The sequence below is a fragment of the Eupeodes corollae genome, chromosome 2 (genome assembly GCF_945859685.1).
Source record: "Eupeodes corollae chromosome 2, idEupCoro1.1, whole genome shotgun sequence".
Taxonomy (NCBI): Eukaryota; Metazoa; Arthropoda; class Insecta; order Diptera; family Syrphidae; genus Eupeodes; species Eupeodes corollae.
Window position 1 is genome coordinate 99,686,718 of NC_079148.1, and position 12,276 is coordinate 99,698,993.

The window sequence follows — 12,276 nt, forward strand, 5'->3', positions numbered from 1 at the left end:
GTTTAGAATTTGAAGTGTTTCTTGCATTGTTGATGTTTGTTTACCAAAGAAACGTATCCTTTGTTGTTTAAATATAACATGAAAGCAATCCTCTTTGGATTTAAGATTACAAAGGGTACAAAATTGATTGAAGCTGCCGTTGTAAGGATTACCGTTTAAACTGAGTGTCTCGCTTCTTGCTTTAAAGATTAAAGATATTTTTTTGTAACTCAGTAAATCGTTGAAATAATTTTTATTATTAAGGTTAAAATCAAGTTGAGAGTATAAAAGTCTGCTGTCAGATTCGCAGGCCTTAATAATGAATGCATCTCGTATTGAGTCTTCATTCTTTGGGATAATTTTATAGAGCTGATCTTTTATATTGCACAAGTTGTTTATGTCTATACGGAGCATTTCTCCGCAAGAGCTTCCAATATGTTGCCATTTCGAGAACCACCAATCCTTATTCCTCAATTCATATAAAAGCATCTTTTTGGATACTCTGGAGTTCTGAAAAGCGCATATTTTGATTATAAAATCAGCCTGTGTATCAGTGTATTTGTCATGAGTTGGGGTAAGCCTGTTTCCAAGTAGATTGCGTAACTTGGTGTGTTGAGTGGAAGATTGAAAAGTTTTTTCAAAAAATTTTATGGAATTTCTCAATAACCTCATATTCCTCTGATCCCCTAACCTGAGAGGCATAGCACAAGGTTGATTTCACAACAGCATCAAAAATTTTGTATTTGGCTGATAATTGTATCCTGTCGTTTGAAAAAACTTTTTTCCATGTTGAATTCAACAAACTCTGCGAAGTGTTGACCTTCTCTAATAGGTGTTTGTTAAAATCCAAAGTTGAGTTTAACTTGACTCCTAAGTGCTTTATTTCTTTAGATATTTCCAAGAGATTCCCATTGTAGAACCATATATTCCCAGTTTGAGATTGTACGGATCGTGAGAAAATCATCACTTTGGATTTAGCGGTATTGATGGTCAGCTCCCATTTATTGCAGTAAGACGCCAACCGATTTATCATCAATTGTAAATTTTCAGGTGATTCGGACAAAAGGACGAGATCATCTGCGTATAACAAAACTTTTATTGTAGAACTTGCGATATTTATGCCTCCAGGAAGGTCATCTACTACGTCATTTATAAAAAACGAGAAGAGCAGAGCGCTGAGCAGGCAACCTTTTTTCACTCCCGTACTTGTAACAAACCATTTTGAATAAGCCGAACCATCCCATACTGCTGCTTTTGTTTCAGTGTACATTTCTTTGATTACATTTATGAACTTCGAAGATATGCCCAGTTGCGATAGTTTATAAAAGAGCGCGTTTCTGTTCACTAGATCGAAGGCTGCTTTAAAATCAACAAAAAACGAGTACACTTTTTTATTCCTTGCTTGGAAAGCATTTACAATTGAAGAAAGTGTAAAAATGTGTTCTATTGTAGAGTAATTTTTTCTAAAACCAGCTTGGAGGTTCGAGAGGATGTCTCTTTGTGTCACCCATTTGTCTAGTCTCTCTGCTAATATACCGCAGAAAATTTTAGCTATAACATTCATAAATGAAATGCCTCGATAATTTTCAGCAATATCCAAAGCACCTTTTTTGTGAATTGGAAAAATCACGGACTTCTTAAAGGAGGAAGGGATATCCGCATATGTAAAAACTTGATTGTATAAAGTTTTCAAGTGGTTGAAAAACGTAGGTGTTGCATTAGCGAAAAACTCGTATGTTATACCATCTTCACCTGGTGCCTTCCCATTTTTGGCTTTATTTATAACAGCTTTTATTTCATCATTTGTTATATCAACGTCTAACATTTCATCCGATACTAATGGTTTAGCATATGAAAACGCCAGATTGGAGTAATTGCAAAGGAGACTTTCAAAGTGACAGGAGAGCATTTCTGCAGATAATTCAGGTCCGATTATATGTTTAAAGCCATTAATTTCTCTAGCTATCTTCCAAAATTCTTTCGAACACCTTGTTCTTCCAAGAGTTAGCGCTTGCTCGTTTTCAAATTCTGTTTTTTTTTTAAACATACATTTTTGCATTGAGTGTTAGCTTCGATGTACCAATTTTTCAAATTGTAACTATTTGAATTCCGCATCACTCGCAGTAGTGCAAAAGATTGTGCTGGTGTTGAAGTTTTTGTTTAATGTTGAGTTTCTAATACACTCTGTAAGCTGGATAGATTGTGCATCAGTAGATTCAGCTGTCACATTTGCTGATATTAAGTTGTCCAAACAAATTTTATATGCAGCTGTTTCCTCATTCTTCCATTTCAGCCTCGGTAGCAAATTTAAATTTTGTTGAATGTTAGAGGATTCAGTTGAAAATGTCACTTTTATTGGCATGTGATCTGAGAACGTTTTGCACTCTACTTCAAATTTATTGATTCGTTCTATCCAGTCATTATTAACTGCACAGCATGGACTATGACAAAAACGAATGAAAGCACCTTGGGTCGGTTCGAGAGAAAAGTGCTTCGTGTGATTTACGGTCCCGTATGCATCGAAGGGGAGTGGAATCAGGTGGTGCGCACAAGTGGAAAGTGACCTCACCCAACTTGGAGCGCGAAACTGGACACATCTAGCTAGGGACCGAGCTAGATGGAGAAGTTTGTTGGGTGAGGCCCTAGTTCACACATGACTGTAGCGCCACCTTAAGTAAGTAAGTAAGCAAGTTTGAAGGGGAATGGGGGCCTTAGTGACTCCTGAGAATCTTTGCTTAAAAAAGCTCACTAATTCGAATTTTAAGGAACTTACTGACCGAACAAACAGTTATGTATCAGTACTTGAGATTTAAAAATGAATAAAAGTTAACCGTTTTAGTTGAAAATTTTGCTCTAGTTTTAACTACAAACCTTGAAAAGTAAAATGTTCAACTTATTTAATTCTGTTATTATTTTTTGTATAATATTTAATCTAAATAAGTAACACAGTAAGCAAAACCAATAGGAATTTGATGAAGCATTTAATTCAGGCAATATTATGCAAATATATTTTTTTATTTAAAAAATAACTCACTTGTGACCTGCACCAACATCGGCGAGTAAATATATTTTTTGGTTATCAGACATTCTAAGCCTCTGAGAAGTAGTGACCGCTTTGGATAATTTTTGTGAGGTTGCCGACAGTTCACCAAGTGTATCAATTATCTCTGACATCTTTGAGGTTGTATCCCTGAAAAAAAAATTAAAGAAATTCAATAACAACATTTTTTCTATGTTTTGAAATATTATGTTTTATACAAAAGAAAACTTACAACGCCATGCGTCGGTCACCTCGAAAAGTGTGTGGCAACAGGTTTGAAGTAATTTTCACAATTGGCTGAGGGAATAAGGGTTTTATATCAAATCTGAATTCCACCATAATGTTGATTTAATATTTATATGTAGCACCAAAGTATGGTAAGAGATCTGTAAATAAGTTGTATTAATTAATTTTTGACATGAATAAGTAGAGAAAACGATTTGTTGCTTAAGAAACTAAAATAATTTTTGATTTGCAGAATTATAAGAACAAATGTGTAATGTGTACATTGGATGTACATTTAAAAGTCTGAAAATGTTCTTCTATTTTTATTTTCTGTTGCATGCAACAAAACAAAAATCAAAGAAAGAAATAAATAAGGAAAAGGCATATGTAGGTAAGTTATAATAACAATCATTTTTGTTTATTCACTGTGAAATTACATTATTGTTCTGGTATTATCTTGTAATCATCAGAGCATAGAGATAAACAAAATAAAAAAGAATCAAACACAGAAATATATAAATGACAGTAAAACAACGAAGAAGTTTTAAAAATATTCTTATTTCTTATTGATCTAAATGGAAATCAAAGAAATAAGTAGAAATCTTTCAGCTTTAAATACAAAATTCATGCAAGGTTTAAAGATGAGTTAAAGTGCTATATGAGTTCAAAAATGCAAAGGAACAAAGCAATAACCAGACAAATGCCATATACCTATGTATGTATACTTTGCCACTACATCATTATGTTTAACAAGTAGTTTGAGTTTCAGGCTAAGGGTAAACACGGGCATAGAAGAAGATTCCATTAGCTTCCATATACTTAAACGTGCCTAACCTATGTCTATAAACTGCTTCCCCTACCCATCTCCTCTCCTCGGTGTACATCGTGTTCATGGTACCTTAGCACAAAATGGGCTTAGCAACGCTTTTGACGAATGGCAACAAAATAAGGGGATGAGGACGGTTGTTTTTTCACTAAGGGACTTCTCTTTGGATAGCATATTCTTGAGATAGTGGTTTAAAAAGATTCATATAATGATGTCGCGATCTTAAAAAAAGGTCCCTACAAAGCATAAGAGGCACTTTATCCTGAGAAGAAGTATAGGTATGGGTATCTTCAGAATTTGACATTTAACATTTTAAGTGGAATATGCTCTGGATTTGAGTTTAAATTTTCTTAGCAAAAAAGGCTATATTATCACAGAAGAAACTTAGCAAGTTGTTTTTAAAAATTCGTATTAATAAATTCTATAAAAATTTTATTCTGACGATTCTGAAGTTTGGTGTGATTGTTAAATGTTTTAACAGAAGAAGAGATTTACATTTTATTTTATCATCATTTAAATTAGTTTAAAATTCAATCGATGAAACTATTACAGTAACCTAAGGCATGATTCACATAGAGACAAAGAATGTTCCAACCTGACCAAACCATTTAAAAGATCCTTTGTATCTTAAAGTGTAAGGAAACTCTTTGAGAAGTAAAGTCTGGGAATTTCTTGTAAGATTCGGCACACAGCTAGAAAATGATATATGTACGTTTTTGGTTTCATTACGGTTGCATAAACTACATATCGGGCGAAAGTCAGTTCTTTGAGGTCTATAATTTAAAGAAAACATTTCTTGCTTCAAAGATAACATTCATTTGATTAAAAGTGAGTTTTCGTTAAAATAATTTCGAATAAAAAGTGTGTGGTTTAATTCTTTATATATAAGGCGAGTTGTCGACACACAGAGTGCAATCTAGCGGAACTTTCAATTCAATTTTTTTTATTTTTATAAAATCGATTATATATATAATAATAATAAGTTATTTGCAAAATATTTTGCTAACCTGAGCTTAAAAAAAGTGTAACTTTACATTTAGAACGAATAATAAACTTAGTAAAGTTAGTGCACTCTATTCGTATTAAGTTTTTAAAAGTCATTATTTAAACAATTAAAGTGATTTTTAAAATTTGATTGTTAGGTTAAAGTAGCTGTCCATGATGGGCACACTTAGTAATATGAATGTACAGTTTATTCAATTTTTTTTTTACATTTTAATTTATTGAACCATAAAAAATTATATACATTTGGCTTAATTCTAACATAAATAATATTTAACAATAACTTTAACTAAAACATTTGTTGGCACAAAGGGGGCCTAACTTTATACATTGATGAAATTCAAAATTTAACATGTGTTTAACATGAAGTCGATGGCTAAAAAAAAAGTGTCGTTGGCGAGGTTCATCTCGGGTTGTTCAGTCCCGGTTGTCCTGATGGAGGTTGGTTGGGTGTGGCGGTGTTCAGCCGCGGTAGTATGCTGACTCCAGGCCAGCATAGAAGGAGACGTCGTCGTCAGTGGGGAGTTTGTCCAATATATCCATACCACAAAGGTATCTCGGGTCCGGGTGTCGTTCCTGATTGGCCATCCTTCTCATTAATTGGTTAGGGTGGCTGGCGACTTTGGTGATTATCTTCCTTGCTGCCTGTGCAAGGAATTGGTCAAGTGGCTTGATTTCAGATTCTTCGTAGACTCTACTATTGCTATAGTGCTTCTGTCGTTGACGGTCGAATTGTAGATCGTTGCATATCCTTAGTATCTTGCTCTCGAAGACATTTAGTCTTTCCATTGCAGTTTTTGATATGGTGAACCATATCGGCAGGTTATTCAATCTTTCTTCTTTTTTATTTTATGGACAGCATCTAATGAACAAATTTTATTAATCAGCAATACCTTGTTGAATTTGGTGTTGGGTTTTGCCATACATTTTTTTTAGAGAAATCGTCAACCAACGGAAGTGGAACAAAAGTTACCGAAAAGAGATTTTCGTCACTATATTCTGCATCGTTCATATTCATTTTATATCTGCTTTGAGCAGAACTCCCATCACAGCCCCACTTTGATATAAGTCGCAGAGATAAATTATGCGCATTAAAGGATTTTAAATGCTCAGCAAGAATCACTGTTAAATCCAGTAATGCTTGTAATTGAATTTGAGCAAAAACATCAGTGACAGTGAATGCTTCTTCTTCAGGGTAACACTCTCTTTTTGCTTCTTGCACTAAGTAATAAGGTGGATAAACATTAGAATTAAGCTCTTTTAGTTGCTATCGCATGGCTTTATATTGAAATGTGCTCATTTTTGTGTTCACAATAAGCACAAGTGCTTCTTCAGCTGTAATTATTTTGTTTTTATTTTCTTGACTTAATCTAACCTTTTTGATGTTCGTCGCTCTTTGAGGAGAACTATTTAAAAGTTCTTTTAATAAGTTAGCCGCATCCCTTTTACCAGCTGACTTTATACTGATTTCGGCCGCAAGTGCGATTTCACTTGGAGTTTTTGAGCTAACCAATTCTTGGACCTTACGTTTTTGTACTTTTAAAGTGCATTCTTTGAATGATTTTTCAGGTCTTCCTTTTTTCCAATTGAGCTGGTTGAAGGAACATTTTCAACGAATCTTTCTGGTAGTTTTGCTTCCTCATACCTCATTTGCATTTGTAAATTTTTCAATATTACGCCCACTTCGATCCCACATTTGAAGTATTTTACTACTTAATGAGCTTACATACGTTTGTAGCACTCTAGGGACAATGTCTGTGTCCGCCAGAGCGAATTCTTGCATAATGTACACACAAATTTCTCGAATCATCTATTTTTGCTATACAGCTTATTCTATAAGTCCTTCCAATTGGTATGGTCTGTATTATTAAGGTCGAAGTCTACACTGTGTCTAAAAGCTAGATCATTCCATTCTTTGAAAGCCGAACTTTAGCGTCTAAGTGCATATTTTAATATCTGTTTTTGAAGATTTGAGTTGGGCTTCTTCATAACAATCATCATTTGATTTTAGATTCTTTAAAAATGCTTGTGGCTTACCGGATTCAGTATGGATTGCACATGTAGGTTTATCGAGTTTAAAGATCTGCTTGAAAAATAAGCGTTGAATTACTTCAAACTCTTCTAAGTTTTAATAGCCAAACAGTTGATTTGGATAGCACAGGCATGTTTTAATGGTTGCATCAAACACTCTAAATTTAGCAGTTTTAACCACATTCTTGTTACAAAAGAAAATTACCCCACATAAGATTTATTGCCGTTTTGGGCTGCAGTGCATTTTTCATTTCCATGTGTGCGAAAATCAAGGTTACGAGTTATCAAAAAACCTATTTTTCTTGGGAAGTTGTGCTTCGATGAGTATTTTCAAAAACCATGATTTTCGACTTTGCAATATTTAAACTTAATTCCCAAAAATCACAAAAACGCTTGAGCTTGTTTATTTGTAACTACAAAGCTATGGAATTATCAGTCAATAGTACAATGTCGTCCGCATACAAATTTATTAAAGACAACAAAAAAGGGCACTTGATATGATTTGATAAAATATCACTTATAAACATCACAGAAAACATTTAACGTTTATTTTCAAGTGATTGAATAGCTAAAAGTCGGCATCTAGTTTAGTATGATAGTTTCGATGTTTCACGCAAATTTTTGAATAGTGAACCTTGTAAATTTTTGTCCACCATTTCAATTCTTTTAGATTAAATGTTATAAAAAGTTTTCCAGATTACACAACAGTATTCCAAGATTGGTCTTACATATGAGGTAAAAAGCGATTGGAGAGTAAAAGGGTCTTTAAAGGCTATGCTATTGCGTTTGATATAACCGAGCATGGAATTTGCTTTGGATACACTAAATTCAATGTGCTTAACAAAGTTTAGTTTAGGGTCAAAAACTACACCAAGATCTTTCTTCTCCATTACTCTTTCCAGAACTTGATTCTCAATTTTGAATTCAAAGATAATTTCAGAAAAGTTGCGGCAAAAAGAAACATTGACATTTAGCGACATTTAAATATAATGGATTTTTCGTGCACCATTGGGACAGTTTTGAAATATCGTCTTCTAAGAGATGACAGTCATTAATAGATTTTATGCAACAAAAAACTTTGAGTCACCGGCAAAAAGAAGTTGACTAGAATTGAGGAAAATACTAGGTAAGTCATTTATACAAATTAGGGCTTAATCCACACCAGCACTTGTATTGACGAAATTAGACATTCTACTTCCATTCCATACAGCAGCAGAGGTATCGGTTATAAGAAGCTTATGTTGATAAGCCTAGGGTAGACATTTTATAAATTAAAGTATTGAATACAAATATATGGTCTACTGTTGATAGACCCGATCGAAAACGTGCTTGGAAAATACTAAGTAGTTAATTCTCTTTAACCCATTCCGTCAGCCTATGGTATAGAGGATGGGCGAATAGGCACGGTAAAATCGATATGCACTTGTAGTTTTCTGGGCTTTGGGGATCATCTATTTTAAATATTGCGCAAATCCATGCTTTTTAAAATTATTTCGGAATAGATTCTTCTTCAAGAAACCTGTTAAAGAATAAATTAATATGAACCAACAAATTTTCTAATGCATTTTTGTAAAATTCAACGGGAATACCGTCAATTCCCGCAGACTTATCATTTTTCATTGATTCTATCTTATATCTTGCAACTCTTTCATTGAACTTGGCCCATCAAGTTCCGGGATTTTCACTAAAGGTAGAGCATATTCAAACGTTTGGTGAACCGATAACGGGTTCAGAAGAATTTTAAAGTGATCAGCAAGTTTTTCAACTGCCAACACCGACGATGCCACACTTTTGCAACCACATAACAACCTCATCTTTGACCAAAATGTTTTTGAGTTCTTACATGATGAGAGACCGGTTGCTACACCACTGAAATAAATTTTCCGTTTTGGAACTAAAACTTGTTTATATTGTTTGTTCGCCTCTAAGTAAAGTTTCGAAAAACACGGAATTGTTCTTCTTCAAAATTCATGAAAGTTCACAGAACAAAAATGAACTGAGTGATAATGATTTATTATTATATGCATAACTATATATGTAATTGATTTTCAGAATTTTAAAAATAAAACATAATTTATGTATTGCAACGATAACTCTTGAGACCTTTTAAATTTGATTTTTTTATTAGAACCAGTTTTAGCCAGATTATATAAAATAAAATATTCCATTCATACCCGAGTTCTTATCATCTCCCACATAATGTGTCTGGTAATTTATGACCCCAGTATATAAAGTAATTGCAATAAAAAAGTGCTACTAAAATACTAAAATAAATTAAAAACAATAGAAAAAGATGCTCTCCTCATTGTATGTATCTTGAGATACATAATATTTGAAATAAAATCAGTCACACAAAAACTAACGCAGCAGACAGGAACTTGTAAATATCCGCTTGATTATTTTAATTAGTGAATTTAAAATGTCCACAATAATTGTTTTTATTGGATATAAGTAAATGCATATTATTTTATTTTTGTATAACTGATGAGAACTTAAAAGGAAGAAGAAATAACAATTGCGTTCAAGTGATTTTTACTATCGTATCATAACGACGGTTTAAAAGTTGATATTTGTTGCAATGGCCATTGTGGCTATGAGTCTAGAATTAAAATTAATTTGGAAATAGTATAAACAATGTAAGCATATTTTTTTTAGTTTCGAAAATGACAAACAAAGGGTATTAAGTTCCATAGGGTTCAGAGAAATGTATCTAGAAGGTTCTCAGAGAAAATTTATTTGAAAGTCACTCCTTTATTTCCTTACCAACACATCCCACAGCCAATAATAAAAATTTTGTTTTCTTTTCTTTCTTTCAGAAACTTCTTCGTAGAAATCGACGGTTGCAAGTCAAAGATTAAAGACGTAAAGGCGGGAATCGCCCAAGGATAAAACTTGGACCGTTCCTCTACAGCCTGATGACATCTGATCAGCCAGTGCCAACGGATTGTTAGTACCTGCTGTTTGCGGATGACTCACTCACCTATATGTCCTCCATGTTTCCTTAACGAGTACTACCAGAAGTGGGGAATAAGAATAAATACCTCCAAATCGGAATTGGTATGCTTCCGGAGACCCGTCACCAACAACAGCCGCTGTAGATCGGCGGCAGTGGCCAGAAACCTTGTTCTAACGTTTCCGGATGGATCAAGGATATAAGCCAAGAAGAACGCAAACTACCTGGGAATACATTTCAATGAGCTGCTGTGCTTGAACCCACAGTCTAAGGCTGTGATAACGAAAGCCAACATCGCACTCCACCGAATTCAACCTCTCTTGAAGAAGAAAACAGGATTATGTAAACCAACGAAACTGTTGATATACAAACAGCTACTAAGACCAGTTATCACCTACAGTTTTCCGATATGGTGAACCATATCAAAAACTGCAATGGAAAAACTTACAAGTCTTCGAGAGGAAGATACTAGGGTTATGCACTGATCTACAATTCGACTGTCAACGACAGAAGCAATCGAAGAGTCTACGAAGAAGCTGAAATCAAGGCACTTGACCAGTTCCTTGCAAGTCACCCTAACCAATTAATGAGAAGGATGACCAATCAGGAACGACACCCGGGCCCGAGATACCTTTGTAGTATGGATATCTTGGACAAACTCCCCACTGACGACGACGACAACGTCTCCTTCTACGCTGGCCTGGAGTCAGCATACTACCGCGGCTGAACGCGCCGCCACACCCAACCAACCTCCATAAAGACAACCGGGACTGAACAATCGGAGATGAACCTCGCCAAAGACATTCTTTTTTAGCCATCGATTTCATGTTAAACACATGTTAATTTTCTAATTTACCAATGTATAAAGTTAGGCCCCCTTTGTGCCAACAAATGTTTAATTTAAGTTATTGTTAAATATTATTTATGTTAGAATTAAGTCAAATGTATATAAATTTTGTATGGTTCAATAAATTAAAAAAAAAACTTATTAACACATACACATTCTTCAATCAATCTCTTATTTTTAATCTAGATCCGTCAAACCACAAATTTCCCCGCGGAAATGCAATCCATGAGGTGAAAATTAAATTGATGTACTTTTGATTTAAGATCAAATTTGGTTTTTTTGACAGATTTAAGACTCTAAACTTATACTAATACAATTTTTAAAAAACGATTAACTGAATATTTTATATTATTATATTATTAGTTACACTAAACAATGACAAAAAATCTATTTCTGAAGTAAATCTAAATTTACCCATGGAAAACCCCTTAAGAGTGAAACCCTATTAACCCCACTTTGATTCATTTGCTAATACTGTCATTGTTCTGTCATCTTAAAAAAGAGTTTTTTAAAGAATGTGTTTAGTTGTGGCACCGATATTTTTATGAACTCTCGACTCGGACCACTACCTCGTTGCAGCCAAGGTAGCACTTCGGATTTCCAGACCCAAGGCAAGACAGGGAGGTGCTGGGAGAAGATACAACGTCGAACGGCTACAATCACCAGAGATCGCCAAATCCTTTTCCGACCGAGTTACAAGTAACGTCTCTCGAAGTTCTCTGCCGCTAACACTATGTATCGAAAACCAGTGGTAACATTACCAAGATGCAATCAGAGAAGCCACCTCTGATGTGGTGGGTTTCAAACAGCCCCCAACAAGGAACCCCTGGTTCGATGAGGAATGTCGGCAGGCAAATGCAGCCAAACAACAGGCACGCAAAGCGACGCTGCATAAAAGGACGAGAGATGCTCATGAGCTCTATGAGCAGAAGAGGCAGGAGGAACACCGTTTTATGAACAGGTGAAACACAAGTTTTATGAACAGGTGAAACAAAATTCACAGGTACATAAACCTAGAACCGAAGGCCGCAAAGACGAAAGTAGAAACATCATAGTGGAACCGCAGTCAATGCTGAGGATATGGAAGGACCACTTCTGCAGACTGTATAACGGTGACGGTGAACCGAATTCCACTGTCAAACAGCATGATCTATTCAACATAGACGACGAAAGCCAAAAATCCCGTCCTCCCGACTTAGACGAAGTAAAGATTGCATTGTATAAGTTGAAGTCTTTAAAGCAGCTGGAGATAAGTTGGTTAGGAGCATGCACCAACTTATCTGTAAGATATGGTTGGAAGAAAGCATGCCCGATGAATGGAACCTCAGTATTGTTTGCCCGATCATGAAAAAAGGAGACCCTCTAAACTGCAC

At 34.8% G+C, this 12,276-nt stretch overlaps 1 protein-coding gene across 6 annotated transcripts in view; it reads right to left on the reverse strand.

Annotated features, from left to right (window-relative positions):
* Window positions 1-12,276, reverse strand: part of LOC129948605 (alpha-tubulin N-acetyltransferase 1) — a 50,959-nt gene that overhangs the window by 15,389 nt on the left and 23,294 nt on the right. For all 6 annotated transcript variants that reach the window (XM_056059755.1, XM_056059751.1, XM_056059752.1 and 3 more), the window contains exons 2-3: window positions 3,252-3,405; window positions 3,014-3,169 (exon numbers count right to left, since the gene is read on the reverse strand). In XM_056059755.1, coding sequence (XP_055915730.1) covers window positions 3,014-3,169; window positions 3,252-3,358 — 263 coding nt within the window. In that variant the 5' untranslated portion in view covers window positions 3,359-3,405. The remainder of the gene's footprint in view (window positions 1-3,013; window positions 3,170-3,251; window positions 3,406-12,276) is intronic.